General features: G+C 43.7%; 1 protein-coding gene across 6 annotated transcripts in view; it reads right to left on the bottom strand.

Annotated features, from left to right (window-relative positions):
• Window positions 1–2503: 2503 nt before the first annotated feature.
• Window positions 2504–17574, bottom strand: part of ARHGEF18 (Rho/Rac guanine nucleotide exchange factor 18) — a 52348-nt gene continuing 37277 nt past the window's right edge. For all 6 annotated transcript variants that reach the window (XM_075078101.1, XM_075078100.1, XM_075078102.1 and 3 more), the window contains 11 exons: window positions 16034–16212; window positions 15550–15638; window positions 15064–15252; window positions 14259–14396; window positions 13093–13214; window positions 12625–12681; window positions 11614–11661; window positions 10553–11020; window positions 9498–9825; window positions 7637–7759; window positions 2504–7545 (listed from right to left, as the gene is read on the bottom strand). In XM_075078101.1, the coding sequence (XP_074934202.1) occupies window positions 7385–7545; window positions 7637–7759; window positions 9498–9825; window positions 10553–11020; window positions 11614–11661; window positions 12625–12681; window positions 13093–13214; window positions 14259–14396; window positions 15064–15252; window positions 15550–15638; window positions 16034–16212 (1902 nt within the window). In that variant the 3' untranslated portion in view covers window positions 2504–7384. The remainder of the gene's footprint in view (window positions 7546–7636; window positions 7760–9497; window positions 9826–10552; window positions 11021–11613; window positions 11662–12624; window positions 12682–13092; window positions 13215–14258; window positions 14397–15063; window positions 15253–15549; window positions 15639–16033; window positions 16213–17574) is intronic.

Below are 17574 nucleotides of genomic sequence, written 5' to 3'. Positions count from 1 at the left end.
GCGTTACGCATCCACCTGTCTGAAATCCCCTCAAAATTTGCATCTCAGATGCAGTCGTCTGCGATAACTTCGGGTCTAGCAACACGCTGTGCCCCATAGAGTGAAAAGGCATCAGCTGCTGCTCTGATGCGGGAAAGGCACATCTACATTGTGCGGCTCAACGAGGATTTCTCATGCTCCTGTGTACACGGAGCCCGTAACAAAGCCCTCCCTGCCGTGTCTGAGCCTCCTGTGCGTGCGACGCGGTCCCGGAGCCGGGGCCCACGCGTCGCGCGCTCCCACGCTGCCAGCTCTAAGAGGGTTTAGCTCTTATCTGCTGCCGGATCCCACGGGCCCAGAAGAAGCAAACAATGTAGGCGCCACACGAGGACAGGCCCCATGTCCCTTGCCTGTTAAGCCTTGGGCTGGCCCCATCGCCGGGGCGAGAAATTAAACCGGATTTGAGTCAAAGGGGTAAGGAAAGGGAAAGGCAGAAAATGGCACATCCCCACTGTCGGAGCACTCTACGGAGCCAATATCCTTTGTGCCTGTTTGTCCTCAAGCATCTGGCTCGCCAAGGGATCTCAGATGCACGTATGGGAACCATCAGCGGCGTCTCACTCACATGAAAGAGGAAGCTTTAGCATAAAGCTGGTCATTGCCTATGGCCTCAGAATGATTCATCCAAATAGAAAGAATGTGGTTTGGGTTTCGGGTTAATTAGCTGCAGATTTTAAAGAGAGACAAGGCAGGGCGGAGCTGCTGAATACTGGTATGAGCAAGTTAACAGCTCTGAAGGCACCGCCATCCATCCTGAAATCACACCTCTCCTGAAATCACACCCTCCCTGTGAAAACCGGAGAACGTGTCTCAGAGGAGCGACAGGACAGCGTTATCAATGATACTGTCAGTCAAGGTGTCTGCAGTCTCCAAAGGAATGTCTAACCCTGCTGTTGCGGCAAGAACTGAAGCTTAACACAGAAACGCCCACGCTCCTTTGAACACCGATGGCTGCAGCAGCAGCAGACTTCTAACAGATGCAAATTGTGCCTGAGATTTCAACTTGCCGCTGCAGAGCTCTGGGCTGCTGCAGCCGGGCAGCTCCCAGCGGGCATCGGTGCTGCAGGGGGTCCCTCTTGGCCGCGGATCCCTGGATCGCCCCGATCCAGGCTCTTCTGTCTTTCTAGAAACAATCCCTACTGGTCTGAGACACGATTATGGCTGCAGGAGAGTACAGTGCAATTAGAAAATCAAAATTAAGCCCACTGCTCTGGAAGCAGCTCCCTGTAATTTCTGTCCTAGACTGTCCCCCTTCGGCTGTCCCCCGTGAAATCACTTTGGCTCCATGTCTCGCCGCCCAACAATATTTAGAAAGGAAGTTGCTCGCTTTGCTGTAGCGACAGCGCGCTGCGGCAGCGCACCGAGGCAGTGACCTCCAGCGGCCGCTGCGGCTCAGCTCCCTGGAAGCCGAACAGAGCAAACGCAAGAAATTTTCTCTGAAGGAAGCGCAAGCAAAAGCTTCCACACAAACTCTATAAAATTTCATTCGCTGACACATCGATCTGTTAATTCCCATAAAGATCAAGTCATATTTTAAACACTGGTGCGCCTCGAAGTTTTTGATTATTTACGTACATTGGAAAATTAGAAAAACTTGTGGTTTTTTTCCAGTTGAGTTCCAGTTTGTGCCGCAACCCAGACGTCAACCGCGCTTCGGAGACTGCAAAGCACACACTGCATCCTACTGGCTCTGGCACACAAAGGAGCCGGGCCCTCCAAAGATGCTTTGATACACACGGAGACTTGGCGGCTGCGCAAAGCGATTCCCAGGCTGCTGTCGCATCCAAAACCGGCTGAGGGTTTTTTGATGGTAAAAATAATACCTCTTTCCTTTCAGGGCCCAAGCCAAGCCCCGGTTCTCCCCCTCTCTCCCCGGTTTTGCATCTGTTCTAAGCTCTAGCAGCTATTTGAGGTTACGGCTTCTGGGCTGGCCTGTCCCTGTGCCACGAGCGGGGATTTTACCAGGAAACACAACTTGCTGACGCGGGAGTTGGGAAGCGCTGCCGCAGCCAGGGGCTACGGGATGGCGCTGGGAGGGAGGGCTGCCCAACTGGCACAAGCACTAGGGAGAAAGTTTCTATTTTTGTTATACTTGTTCCAAAAGGGAACCGATACCGGCTGGGACAGAGCCAGGCATGTCTCAGACTGGCACCATGCTAAAGTACCTACACGCTAATATAAGCGACTTTTAAGTTCGCTCTCTCCCTGGCACGCTGAGTTGAGACATTTCGAGAGCAGCTGATTTTCTCCTGGGGCGCTCACCTCACTGGCAAGGCCTGCAGCTACTGCTGGCCTCCACTTAACGCCTCCCACGCCCCGTCCTCTCCCTTGGAAAACCGTCATTTTGTTCACATGGCACGTTATTTCCATCCAGGCTGGGAAATGAGAAGCACGTGAGAAACGGCTGCTGCTTTGATCTTTGGTTCAAATAGAAAATAATAATTTTATATATATATTAAGACAGTCGGTTTTTAATTTTTTTTTTTTTATTGCTAGTTGGTTTCAGTCCTATTGCAGCTCTGAAATCCTTCAGTGGAGAAACATTGCATTCGTCGTAAAAATCATTATTTGGTGTGCTAAGATCAAGTTTACAATTAATCAAGAGTGCACAATTCAACAGAACATTAACATTTAACCAGCGACTTTACAAATAAAATAAGGACTACTGCAGTATCAACAGTAAAGGAATTATGTACAATGTTTACACCCTAACAAAAACCAAACACTACCCCAACAAAACGGTCAATTTAACCATGATTATTAAATCTTTACAGTGCAAGGTGGGCCTAGAAACCAGACCTAAGACTAAAGAGCATCAAGAGAGTTCACGGCTCCGAGCGAGACGCACGGTTATGCCAACAGGACCTACTTTCACGAGAGGCTTCCTTCCAGGTATAAACAGAAATGGAATTTGAAAGAAACTTTTCTAAAGTGCTCCAATTTCTTTCAGTACAAAAATATAAAAAACGGATTTATAAACATGGCACAAATGGTACGAACCAGAGCTCACACAAAGGGTATTTGATGAATAACGTGCTGATGGTAAATGATAAAGAGCCGCCGGTGGTTACGAAGACGCTGGGTCTGGCCTCGAAAAAGAGAGCAGGGGAAAAGGCTTTTCTTTGACCTATTCAGCAAGAAGGTCAGGCAAGGAGAGAGAGCACACGCGTAACCTGCCGTCAGGAAGATTTGGTTCTTGTAAATGCGAGAACTGCTGGGGAAGACAACAAAATTCCCTTGCGCAGGGGCACAACACACAGGGACTCCACTGAGCAGCACCGGGGAGCCTTCGCTCCCATTCTGCAGAACTGAAAGAAGTGAACCAAAATACGTATTTTTAACCGTTTCCTAGTTTAAGTTTCAACCGTCGTTGTAAATGCAAACGACAAACGCCAAGTTCTGCGTATGCAGGATCATCTGACTATTACTCAGAGAGACAAAACTGTCCGCAGATTATTTAGAACTGCTCCTACCTTTGCAGGAATGCTATTACCTCGATGAGCAAGCATCTCTACACGTGCCAATTCTGCCTCACACTGGGAAATGATTAGCAATCTCAATTGGTGGGACATTCCACAGCTACGATCCGCAGGGAGCACAGTTAAAAACTAGGAAAGCATTTACAATACACCCAGGGCAGGTGTGCTCAGTGCTAGCGAACGCAGAGGGACCGCCCCCCCCCCCCCCCGTCTGAAATACAAGACGGCCACAGTCCGAATGGGGAGGGGGAAGCATCCTTTACAGCAGAGTTAAATCAGAACCACAGAAACAGCCTCTACATCGCGACACCACAACGCTAAAGGACGAACGTGACGATAGCTTTAAGGCTGTGACACAAAGCAAAGGCGGCGGCAGTCCAAAGCTCGTGCTGGCGTTTCCCCCACGCCCCAGCTCAGCAAGAAGCCAGAAGGCACCTGGGAGGCACCGAATTTGGAACTCCCTAATCCTCAGATATCACTTAGAAGGAAACTTTTATCTGAAGTAATCAAAAAGTCAGCGGAAGGGGTATTACTCAGAATCAGCAGCAGGTTACTTAGCCCAGGCCACAGCACTGTTTTACAATCTAATTTGCCTAGAACAGTTATTTTTCTAGGCACGAGATTTGAGGACAGTGTCCAAAATGAGCTCACTCAACTGCAGCGATAACAATTCCACAGATTGTTTTGCAGAAGCGGAGAGATGACCCGTTATTCATTTCGGAAAAATCTTTCACTCGCTTCCCTCAGCCTTCCACAAGTAAGGTTACCACACGCTGGTATGGTAAACCCCGCGCTAGCGGTGAGGTATCGCGGCATTTGCCGATCCCCAAGCCTTCTCCGCGCTGGGTATGGTGCTGAACAGGAAGCCGCGTGGATACAGAGTATGGCACTTAAATGATTTTGACCCGAGCGAAAGGAGATGCGGGCTCTATTCATGGTGAAAACAGTTTTCACAAAGCTAGCTGCAGCCAGACGTATGTACTGAGGACAGATAATGACTTTTAAGGTAATTTCTCAGTTACAGATTGAAGACCCATATTCCAAGGAGCTTCTAAGGTGTTGAACCAGCAGCCCAGCCTGTAACAGTCCTGTATCCATTTGCTAACAGCCAGAACTTATTTGAAGCACTGCTGAGGAGTTATTAGAACAGTTATGTTTAAGTTAAAACATTAGAAGAAAGGAGACCTCACTGCAGGCTTTATTTTCCAGATGACACTGTTCTATATCCGAGTCCGTTCATTGCACAGATGCAAGCAGACAAATAAACCCCTCCATTCCAGAGAACACACTCCCCCGTACTTTAGAACGGGCACAAAATTAAACTAAATAAATGTTTCTAAAAATAGTTTTATAATACCCAGAGACATCCCTCTTTGGTTGAGGTGGTTTATTCCACTGATGCAACTTCGCTTTAGGCTAAAACTCCTAAAAACCTGGTAATTTAAGGCAACCGGGGCATAGAGCTTTCAGCTAGGAGCAGCCCAAACCACAGCACGAAGGAGAGAACATACTGTGCATTCTTGCTGCTTCACTGAAGGTTTACAGGAGAAATGACACGGGTATTGGAGATGGCTGGAGTCTCTACATCAACCGATTGAAAAATGGGTCCTTCAGAGCTGCCAGATCTCACGCGCTGGCTTGATCAGAAGCTACGTTAATTTTAAGAATTCCCCTCCATTCCAACCTCACTTTTAGGAATGTAAAAAATGAATATAGGGTAGAACCGTGTTCTAACCATCAACATCGTATCACAACAAGGCAAAAATCGCTGTGCTCCCCATACTGTTTTCTGTAGATCTAACCGCTGATAATCTGTGTAAGTTCTGCAGTGCCGATCATTTACCAAGCAGCCCTTTGGTATTCTAATGAAACGTGTCCAATTTCACAGTAATAATTTGCTGGGGGGTGGGGGAGCATCAGCAGTCTGGGAACAAGCCAGATGGTTTGGAGTCTCCTCTCACTGAACTCAGTGCCATTGCTTCAGGCTTATACCAGTATCGCTCAGCAAACAAAAAAGGCCCTTAAATCCAAGAAGCGTTCCAGCAAGGAGCGCTTGCTCCCTAAGACCAACTCGCTATTTTGTAGCTTATCTCTTCCCGCTCACGCTGACAAGTAAATCTGGATTTTTCCATTTCTTATCTGAAGGCAACCACCCAAATTATCACCACTTGAAAACAAACTCTGTATTTTCTGCTGATAATTTATAATGTTTCTTGCACTGTAACTACAGAAATAATTTTAAAACTTTCAAGAACAGTGAAGTTACGGCCTTAAACAACATTACTAATGTCACAGAGGGCCTGACCACTGAGATAGCATCAAAGATTTGATTGACCAGTTGCCATTACCGCGCGACTGGATGGAGAACTGACCAGGCATTCCATCCATCGGGGTGAAAAAATTTAAACCAGGGTTAACGATAGGGAAAAGCCTATTATCAGTCATGTTTTGAAAGGTATTAACCCAAGTTTTTAAGCTCTGAGATACTGATTTCTTTAATTCTGTAGTAACACCCTCTGAACAATCTCTCCTGCACACAACACATCTGACCGGTCACATTTAACATATATTGGAATACACATCCTCAGGCGATGTGCGTAGTAAAGAACTGAGATACAGAGTGAAGTAATAGAATACAACAAAATGACTGTGCAAATTACTACAAAGGGAAATAATGCCTTTTGAGCAGAACACTTAACGTCATCACCATTCCATGATTAAGAACTGACCCATTTAACAAGAGGTATCAAAGCTGGTTTAGCTGTGAGCAGCGAAACCAACACAGGTTTAGCTAAGAGTACTTTTTTTTTTTTTTTTAAATTTTAAAACCAAACAGTTCTTATTCCCTTCATTCCTAACACAGTGCTGCAGAGAAGTCTCTGCAGTAACAGCAGCTTTGATATCTTCTGGTACTTGGAGTAAAGTCCCGACAAGTTAACAGACAAACAAGAGATGCAGAAAACATAGGATTAAACAAGACAATAAATTACTGCGTTCAAACGCTTCTTACACACGTCTTCAGCAAAGAACAAAATCTGAGTCTCTAAGTTCATTCTGAACCAGCTCATGAGTTTTGCTTGGGAACCTGTACTGCTCTCACTAACACAGAGAGGTACCCAGTGCCTCCAAGGAGGCAGGTATCCCGGCGCAAGCTGATGGCCAATGAAATGTGCATTTACTCCAACTCTTCGTTACCGTTGTACATTCTCACACATCCAACCCTTCTCATCCACAAGCAGGTGGAGCTCCTGACTCTGAAGACTTGTTAAGAAGCTTACCTTCTCTCTTCCACTGAATTCACTAAAGAAAGAGAGACGCTAGCCTGGCTCCCCTGAGCGGGCATCACAGTGTGTCACGCCCGGCTGCAAGGAGACTGGCTGGCTACTCAGCTAGTTATCGACACACTGTTAGCATAACCTGTTACTGACCATGTACCTGTGAAAATGGAGTTAAAAATTCGCAGCCATTTTGGGGCCTACTACTAAAACTTTTTACATAAAGATCTGGGCGGTTCAACATCAACTATAACAATTTACAAGATGGTGCCCACAAAGAGTGTACATTCTCCGAAAAGAGCAAGTTACAATAAATGGGAGCACTTTAATGTGCTCTGACTTTATATACCCATGCCATGTGTCAAAACATTTCCATGTTTGGAGAATTTAAAAGCAAACTGTTACTACTGTGCCCTCATTCTGAGCTGCTGGCAGAGAAGCCAAGGTAGGGCAGTAATCCTGGTCTGGTCCTTGCTAGTAGTAACGGGGCAGGGACGAAAAGACATCCGCGTCAGGCGTCTGTCACGTTGCACACTGGGGCCTGAGTTCTTGAAACAGTATGTCAGAAGATTCAACTTTAAATGGAAACAATTAGAAGAAAATCACATCTTCTTTGCTGGTATCATCTTGCACATTTAACAGGCTCGGCTGAGAGGTCACCAGGGTCTGAACGGGAACATTACTGGGCTTGAATAGGTTCGCTGAGGCAGATGAAAGTGCTTCTGGCTGAGCATCTGTAGGGCCATACAATTCTATAGGAAAAAAGTGGAAGAAGGCATATTTGTGACACTGCGCAGAGAGCCAGATGCATTTCCACGGACACGCAAGTTGGTCAGGACATACCTGGCTGGAATGCAGCGGTCTGGCTGCTTGGGAGGACTGGACTTGCTGATCGCCTGCCTCTCAGGACACCCTCCTCTCGTCCAACAAGCCTGGGGGGAAGCAGCTGCTTCTGATCAAAAGATGCTAAAGAAAATATTTTACAGATCAGTATTTGAGGTTAGCAGTACTTCACAAATTTCACTGTTTCATGCTGGGGCCCGATGTACTGACACCTTTGCATATCCAAGGAAGCTGCTATACCACAAAGAGCTGGTGCTTCTGGTGCAAGGTACTTAAAATTTCTCTTCAGCTGTTTAGACCATAAATACTTTCTCTCTCCTCTTCCTCGAGGACTTCTAATTTGGTTACTAGCAGCCCCTGACCACCACAGATTTAAAACCTATTATTATAAAGCACATAGAGAAAAAAAAAAAAAAAAATCTTTCTCCTTAGCATTCAAGTAGCAATGGCTATTTGTGCTCCTTTTAACACACAGAACTGTGATGAACTTTTGTCTCTGCTCTCTGTCTGTCTCACAGCTACTCAGCAGCAGAGTACATTGATTCTGGTGTTAGGGCCTGCCAGTTTCTTAATTTCAACAATAAAAGCAATTCACGAAACAGTTACTCTGGATCCCAAGAGCTCCTCTCAGTGCACATTCCTTACACATCACAAAAACCAAATTCAATACACAGTATTTTGCCTCTGGTACAGAAAGTCTTGTTCCATTTTGTTCTAAGATCTACATATGGGGATAACAAGCATGCACCCCCACTAATGCTCATAAGAGAATAGAGACCAATATATTTGTGTTTTATACCTTTCATATAAATTCCAGAAAAATACCATTAAGTACATTTCCACTGCAGAGGTCATTATGTAAGAGCTATTAAAAAATGAAGTTGAGGAAATGTGGTATTAGAGCTTTATTTTCCCATTTACCAGCATTTAGTATTCAGGGTAAGAGGATATTAGCCTTCATTTATGTGCAAAAACATGAGCGAGTCTGTAATTGTACTAAATGATAGGCACAACAGAGACAGATGTGTGGACAACATGCAAAAGACTTGCCCCCTCCCCTCCCTAGACAGCTTTGGCCCCAAGTCCGCTCTAGTAGTGTAGGGCCACGTGACAGTTAATCTTGCCAAGTCTGAACCCTATGCAAAGCGAAAAAGTAACTTAAAAAGTAACTTTGTAACTTAAAATTATAGGCCATTCTCCTAAGCTGGCGGTAAGGCTATTTTAAGCAGTAGAGAAAAAGTGGTTTTTACTGCGTCTGTCATTGGCAAAGATCACTTACTTTAGTACCTAGCAGTTAGCAGCAGAAATTACACCGTGACAGGGTGACTGTATTTTTACTTGCTTCTATTTCTGCCAAAATCAGCCCCTTTCAACTCGACAACACACAGAGCATCTCAATTCTGGCCTGGAAATCTGTATTTAATGACTGCCTGGTGCTAAGAAAGGTATTGCGTTCCATGTCACTACAACTCTGGACCGACAGTGAGAAAAGGTTAAACCGGCCTCCAAACATTTCACTCGTGCAGAACAAGCAAAACATTTCCTATTTCCCTTTAATGCTACAGGTAGGCAAGAAGATTTTACATCCCTGTTTACAAACTCTCACCATCATTCTGTCCTGTTGGATTAGAGAACTCTGTTTTCAACATTATCCCCCTTCAGGCTGTATTTCCAATTTAAGTAGTATACACATGTAACTCCTAACTTAAGGATTTTAAGAGCCTACTAACTGCAGTAGCACAGTAACAATTTGTAACGTATTAATTTCTGGGATCCACATGGGTAGCCAGAGGTTTAAACTACAGTGTTCTGTCTGCCTGTGATGCTGGCAGAGATCAGAAATGCATTTAAATACAATTACCTGAACTGTCTGTCCTATGAGATGCTTTGTTCTTCCCACCTTTCTCTTTGCTTCCTTTTGTAAAAGTGGCCAGCTTAGTCGGAATCTGCTGCTGGACTGCGGCTGGTTTCTGTATCTGATTAGTTGCACTCAGGAGATGTATTGGCACTTCATTCTTCAGTGCAAGAACGGGACGATTCTCCAGGGTGGTGCTGTCCCTGCGAACCAAGTCTGGCCGTTCCAGGTAATCCATCCCGGCGACGCTCACTCTCACAGAGGTTTTCAGGACCGGTGGAGATGGTTCCACCCCTTCTCCATTGAAGTTAACAGAATGACTCAGCACCTGGTTCTACGAGAGGAAAAAGGCATTCTAAGTCAAACGGGTATTTTCACCCTCTCGGATACAACGAGGAGAGACCACCCTCAGCCCTGAGAGCATAAAGAACTTTCTAGTGAAAAATATAACAGGTTTGATGAAGCCTAAAGCATGCTGGCAAACAGAAGGAAGAGGAAGATTGTAAGTCCTTGAACACTGAAAAGAACCTCAGCAGCTCCAGACTGTTTAATATTGCACCTGATGAAGGAATGCAAGAGCAAACTGTGCTAGGTGATAGGATGGAGAGAAAGCAGGACTTTCAGGCAGTAACAAATGAGCCAATTTAATCAGACCTCAAAATTCACATTTTGAAAGTTAAGGAACATTTTTAGGAATCAACTGTACAAAATGCTACCAATATAGCACACCTTCTGCAATCACCTGCCCACAACAGGACAGTTCCCGTACTAAAAAAAAAAAAAAAAAAAAAATCTTAATTCAGCCACATTTAAAAATAAACTATGGTGTGTTTCTATCTTTTTAAAAAAATATTCTCATTACCAAACATCTGGGTGGAATTTCACAGATGCTGGGGAACTACCAAGCTCTGATCTCTCCAACAGTAGCCATCACCAGCTGTTTTAGACGATGGTTCAAGGAGCCCAGTAAAAAGCGAACATGGGTTAGTGCTGCAGAAAGGGTTTCATTCAGAGGCGAGCAGGTTAACGGAAATAAAAATCCAAGAAAACTACTTCCTCACCTGTCCCATTTCTGGGGAGAACGTGCCCGACACCGTGTTCTGCTTCTTCAGCTTCCTTAGCTGATCCAGACGCTCCTTCTCTTTCTCGACTGCTCTCTGGGCTTCCCGCAGCCTCTCTAGGTCATGCTGATAGGCCTCTCGCTGCCTCTCGAGTTCCTCCCTCTCCTGATTCAACTTCTCTCTCAGCTGCCGAGTCTCCTCTTCACGCTCCTGCAGCCGGGCTTCCGTGCGTTCAAATTCCCTCTGCTGCCGACTCTTTTCCCGTTCCAGGCGTTGCTGGTCCAGCTTCAGCTGGCTCTGGAGTTTCTGTACATTCATCAGTTCTTCTCTCTGTTTTTCAAAGTTCCGCTGTTTCTCCTGCTCCAGCAGCAGATTGCCTCGCGTAGACTGCAGCCGGTATTGCTTCTCCCGGTCTACCATGGTGGCTCGTTGCATCTCAATGTAGCTGTCCTGCTGAGATATCACTGCCTGGAGGGGAAATACGGAGTTCAGCATAAGGCATGTGGGTTCAGAAAACATGCACAGCTAAACCAAAGGCAACAGCATCTACCAGATTAGATCACAGAGACTTTTTTTCTTCAAGAGCAGCTCTAACTTCCAGCTTGTACGGCCCATTGTGACTGACATGATACTGAAGATGGCTAAGCAAATAAGTTATGCTTACGTATGTCAAACTTAACATTTCTTGCACCTGGAATTATTACTGTGAATCCAATCAGTCAAAATATTGCTGATTACAAGGATACAGTAAAAACAACTAATACACACACATATATCAGCAACAGATTAAAGAAATGAGCACAGAGAGCAGAGTGATCTTAAATGAGCAAAAGAATTGCATTTAATGGGTAGGAAAAAGGAAATAATTGATTAGGAGAACAGACCTAACACTTCCTTCAAAACACCAGACAGAGTGTTTGTTTCCTTGAGTCTCAGGTCTTAAATTCTACACTTTGCTCTAGCTTTAGGGGATATTTTCAAGGTAGCTCCTCTCCACACCTGCGTAAATTTTATTACATTTAATTCCTAACAAACCTCTTAGATAGTAAATAGTGGTTTACCTGAAGACTGAAGAGCAGCTGTAACAGTGTTTGTATCCTTTGGACAAGCTGAAAAGGAGAGGAGGCAGGGGGAGAAAAAAAGGCATTAGACACTCGAACAGAGCTCTGTTTTGATGTGTTAGACTTTTTTTTTTTTTAAATCACACAGAATCACTTTTTTTAAAAGAGTGAACACAATCAAGGGTATCTACAAAAACACACACAATGAAAGCCTGGCTACAAGAGTATTCCAACACAGTAACAGCCAACAGAATAATATGCAGGCATGATGAATTTCATAGAACCACAGAATCATTAAGGTTGGAAAAGTGCTCTAGGATCATCAAGTCCAACCGCCAGCCCAACACCCCCAAGGCCACCTAAACCATGTCCAAAGTGCCACGGCTACACAGTGGTTGAACCCCACCAGGGACGGTGACTCCCCCACCTCTCTGGGCAGCCTGTGCCAGGGCCTGACTGCTCTTGCAGTGAAGACATTTTTCCTAATATCCAATCTAAACCTGCCCTGACGCAGCTTGAGGCCATTATTTCGGTGTATTAGTCCTTGCACAGATGTAAATCCGTGCTCATCAAGTCTCACTGGGATTCCAGGGAGCAATATTCCTCAGTCTTCTTCACATGAGCTATTTTATGATCACTTCCTCCCATGTTCCAGCACTGAATCACTGCACAGATACAGCTCTCACAGGAGATTCAGAGGCAGGTTTTGTCAGTGAGCTGAGAACATGCAATCCCTCCAAAGAAGCAGGAGAAGTAGTTAGCCAGCTCTTTGAAACATGTGCCTACATACCAGAACCCATCTTTGTTTTCTAACGGGACTTTTCCTCTCTGCATTCATAATGCATTAGAGGCATAAGGTACAGGCTGTTAATGTGTTTGTGGTGCCACAGACATTAAAAATATTGAGTTTTTTGGTGTTTTTTTTTTTTAGTTAGTTTGTTTTGATTTTGAATGCTATTATTATAATATGCGTATTTGCCATTAGATTTCCTAGCAGCAGACGTAACATACCTGAGACTCTATGGTAGGCTGAGAACCACTGCTGTCATCCAGCCTCGTTACCTCACTCTGTAAAAAAGACAAAACCAACACCTGCGTTAGAGACTTGTTGGGCATTGGTAGCGCTGCCAGAACAAGTTGGAAGGGTTCATCTCATTAGGAAACAGCGTGTACTGCTGGAGCAGAGGTTGTTCCCATGCACTTAAATCAGAGGCCAGGCTGAAAGAGATTCATCGTCATTAAAGCTAGCATAAATGGTATAGCATCAAATGAACAAATATAAAACCAAACTGTCATGCCTCTCAAGTGCTAAGCTGTCAAGTCGCCCCACAAAGCATCCTTAATAGAGTCTAGTAATTTGATAGACAGACCTCTGTTACAGTCTAGCCCTACCAGCTATTTCAACTCCTAACTCTGCGAGATTTGTTCTGCACCACTATTATGAAGAGGAACACGAGGAAATGTATTTAACCAACATACTGTTTGAGATCCTTCTTCTGCATCAGAAGGGAGGTCATGGAGTTGCACATCTGAACTTACAGCAGGGCCTCTCAAGTCCCACTGTCTCTGGTCACCACCACTGTTCTTCCTAAAGCTACCACCTGAAAGAAGAGTGGAGTATGAGTAGCTCGCACAGCAAAGGGCCTGTGAAAACTCACTGCATAACACAGCAAGCAGAAAAAAATCACAACTCTGAAGTTAGAATCAATATGCATTTGCATGGCTCATCCATGCTGATTCCCAGTGGAAGAGCAGACAACAGTGACGAGTGGGACTGCTCAAAATAGTGTATCTTAACCCACTCTCCTCAGGTTTTTAAACAGGGAGAGTAAGTTCAAATTACATTATACTATTTTAAGCGAAGCAACCACAACGTATGCATGAAAGTGATCGTCTGTGGCTACCAGAATTGCAAGCTCATGTTGTGGAATACTTGTTAGTAGAAAAATGCTATTCAAAGCAGCACCACTTAAGCGTGGAAGGAGGTAGGGGAAGAGGGAAAACCATACCGTAAAAGTACCTATAGCATGACAGACACATATAGCCTTTCAGAGACAACAGAAAGAATTCTAGAGATTAACAACTAGTGAAATAAAGACTGTTTTATTTTTCAAGAAATGCATGAAGCAAAAACGGAGATAAATATTTATCTGGTACTTCCACGAATTTCCTTAATTAACTGATAAAGCATCTGTGCCAAAGGGACAATTTGTATTATCTAAGGGTTCAGCAACCCTTTAGTTACTGTGCAGATACAAAAGAAAGAGGAAAAAAGTTTTAATGATTCAATTATAAAAGCAGGCAGCTGAATTCAAGTTTCCTAGGTTTTTAGGTCAAGCTTTTTTTCAACAAAATCAAACTTCTACGTGGACTTGTGGTGATCAGAAAGTGTGGGTTAAGGTAATGCCGTTAGCATAACACCAGCCGAGATCCCTGCTCTGCTCTCTAGTGTTGGTATCAGAAGCAAAAGATACAACGTGGTAATACCACATGCTAGAAATTTGCTTCTGTCCTCTTCTTAGAGCCTGGTGAAGCTTCCTTATAGAAGAGCCTCACTTAATTCATTGTTGTTATCATCCTCTGTACAGAAAAACACAGTAAAGAGCTAAGAAGCTCAGAAGAACGCCAAATGGCCCCTTTCTTACTTTTATTTGAAACTGGAGGACTACTGTCACATTCTCCAAAGGTCTCCGCTCTCCTGGGGAATCCTGACCCAGAGCCATCGTCAGGCTGACAGGATCCATTGCCTAAGTGAGTGAAGATAAGGTTCTGGAGATTTTCAGCTAGGAAAGAGGAGAACATGTCATGTAAACAGCCACATCTATGCAACAAGACAAATGCATCATGCTAACAAGTTAAAAAAAAATAATTCAATCATCAAGTACATTAAAAGATCGGGCAGTTTGAGAGATTTCTGGCAGGAGAGATGAATTTTCCTTCGTGATGCGCTCTTTACGACAGGCTTTTCATATTGCACCTATAAAGGTGACCTCTTCCTTGATTGCAAGTAAGATTATCAAGCCTTGAGTGGTTTTTTTGTTTGTTTTTTTTTTCCAAAATAAAAATTATGTTTGTGCTTATTTTCTTTCTAAATATTCTATCTTCAGAGAGACTATTTTAATCTATAAGCCTCAGAGTATTATATTTCAGGATCTGCATATTATTAGAGCACTCTGTTACCCATCTGAATAAACTCATCCTAAGACTCCGCTGGCTGATCCTTACAAATAAAAAAACACATCCAAGCTGTGAGAAGGTCCTCCACCTAAAAACACAGGTGCAGTTTACCTATCTTGCAGATTGGTTCTGAGAATAAGGAAGTCTGAACAGTGTTACATAAAAGTATTACGTTATTACAGGATGATTTTCAGGATCTGTACTCAGATCCTATGTGCTTATCCCCACCCCTGCATCTGAGTGAACGTGTACACACTCCCACATTGCGTTTACCTTCTGTCACTGCGGACTTCAAAATAGCCTCTCCTTGCAGATTTTCTGAGATATCCCCCCGAAGAAGTAGCCTAGATCGGGATCCTTGGGAATGGTCTTCAAACCCATTCATTTCAGACATTTCTAGATAAATCTGCTGCTTCTCCGTTAGGCTTTGAATAATCAGGTCATCTTTCATGTTCAAACGCTCTAAAGGAAGAAACAAACTCAGTTCTGCCTTCCTAATCGCCATCAGAGTACAGATGTTCAATTTAGGAGATTATTGTTCATTTTATGGTCAGAGCATCAAACACAGATATAATTAACAGTTAAGGGGAAAACTCGTGGAGCATATCAAGCTTCTTATTTAACTTAACTAGGTCTACATAATCTTGCAATACGCTGAAAGACTTATGAAGGAGAACCTTGATCACATCATGTGATAAGAGTCAAAACTCACAAGCGATGCCGAGAAGCAGTTTGTGGAATATATAACTAAGTCATTACCTTGAAAATCTTTTAACTTGGCAGCTCTTGCTTCAGCCAGCCTCCTCTCTGCTTCAGGTTCATTAAACGTTTCTTCTTCATCAGGACAGCTGTACAAAGGAGGAGACAGATATCTGTCTGATTTGCACATTAGAGAACTTAAAACCACCTCAGGATTCAACCTGAAGCTTTTGCCTAGGACGTGGATTGACACACAGGATAATCTTTGTCCCTCATCCAAAGCCCTGTTGCATTTGACATCAGTGAACCAAATGTTTTGTTTATTTTTGAAAGAAAGCAGAATAAAGTCTTTGGCTGGTTTTTATTGCATCTTTATGAGTGGCTTCTACCCAATTAATACAAACAGAATTGCGTGTTTCAGTCTTACGAAGAAAGTTTATGGATAGTCAAATGTATTTTTACCATAAATGTACACCCACGAGTCCTGTGAAGAGATGACTAGTGAGCAAGAAATCAAGCCCGCCAGCTTTCACTTATAATTTACCTTTCCACAGCTCTGCGGATGTGTGCCATCCAGGAATTCCTCTCCTCTTTCGAGCTTGTGTGAATTTCATACATTTCTGGTCCTTTTAAGGAAGCACTAATTAAGAACATTGCCTTCTCCTCATTAGCTACCTCTCTTACAATCAACTTTTGCAATGAGATAACTGGTGGTTTAGAGTCCTGTAAAAAAAATACCATTTATTGCACTACATTATATACATCCTTTAGGGTTTGTGCTTCCTAGCTCCCCCTATCTTGCTACTTATACAGGGCCACCATGAGGCATAACATCGCAACACTACACCTTTATCGCTATGGCCTCTTCATGTGACACTTTTGACATTGTCATTTTTAACTCCATAGATCAAAACATGGAAGGAAGAATGTACATTTCAAAAACAAGAGGGCTTGGTACCTAATTGAATATTAAAGCGTGCCTCAATTTAAACACCTGAGGATTCCCACTGGGTCCCAGAAGTCATGAACAGGCTCAAAAGCTTTACTCAAAGAGAGGCAAAAACAAAATTTGGAAAAGAAAACAAAAACCTTAATGACACATGTGAAGTGAAACAAGAAAGAAGAAAAAAAAGGAAGTATTAGAAGCTCTAAGTTGGCAAGTTAGCTACAAAGGAAATAAAAACATAACACAGAGGTGTTACGGCATGCCATCAGGCCCTGTGAATCATAAAACAAGGTGACAGATAGTATATTGTATAACTAAGGATTAACTGGATTAGCTGTCAGTCTTTGCAACAAATCTGAAAACAATTTTACAGGAGGGATATTACTTACTACAAACCTGTCTGTGCTTCACACAGCACAGGTCCAATATATGTAGCCTAGAAAGATCCTTCCCAGAAGAAAACAGCTCTTTAACTGCTGAACCTTCACAGCATAATCTAGAGCGATGACAAGGAAAACTGAACTGTGAAACAGACATCGGGAGCACTAGGTTTTGCCAACTTCTCTGAGCAGCTGTACTGCAATTCAAGCCAGGAACAGAGGTCACTGGAAAAGCAGAATCACTGAGCAGATCCATTTGCTTCTCCCGCTTGCTGGATTTATCTATGGTGAAGTGACATCTAAATTTCTAATGAACTGTACACTTAGAAAGATGAAAAAAATTTATCAGTCTGTAACTGTAGAGCATGTTACTGGAGGGAAAAAACCCCACCATGTAGCAGAGATCAGCTTTTGGGGACTGTCGTAAGCAACTGCGCGATATGTGCTTACAGAAATGTAAAGTTACTGGGGGACGTATAAACCAGGGCATGACCTTGCAGTGCAACAGCTATACTGACTAAGAACGTGGATGCATGCTCTTATTTCTTGGGAACAATGCTTTAGCCTTGATGTAAGCTGCTCACCCCTCTCTCAAAGCAACGGCAGCCATATGGAAAACTGCCACAACTGTCGAGACACTGTACAAGTATGTTTTTCCCCCTTATGGAGTTGCTCTTCTGCTCATAGCTCAGATGCACTTTGGAGAACAGGGCGGAATCAGTCTATCAGAGTCAGTGTCATGAAACGAACTATTGTTCA

The sequence above is a fragment of the Phalacrocorax aristotelis genome, chromosome W (assembly GCF_949628215.1).
Source record: "Phalacrocorax aristotelis chromosome W, bGulAri2.1, whole genome shotgun sequence".
Lineage (NCBI taxonomy): Eukaryota > Metazoa > Chordata > Aves > Suliformes > Phalacrocoracidae > Phalacrocorax > Phalacrocorax aristotelis.
Note: the sequence above shows the minus strand (reverse complement) of the source record. Positions and strands in the feature narration are given on the sequence as shown.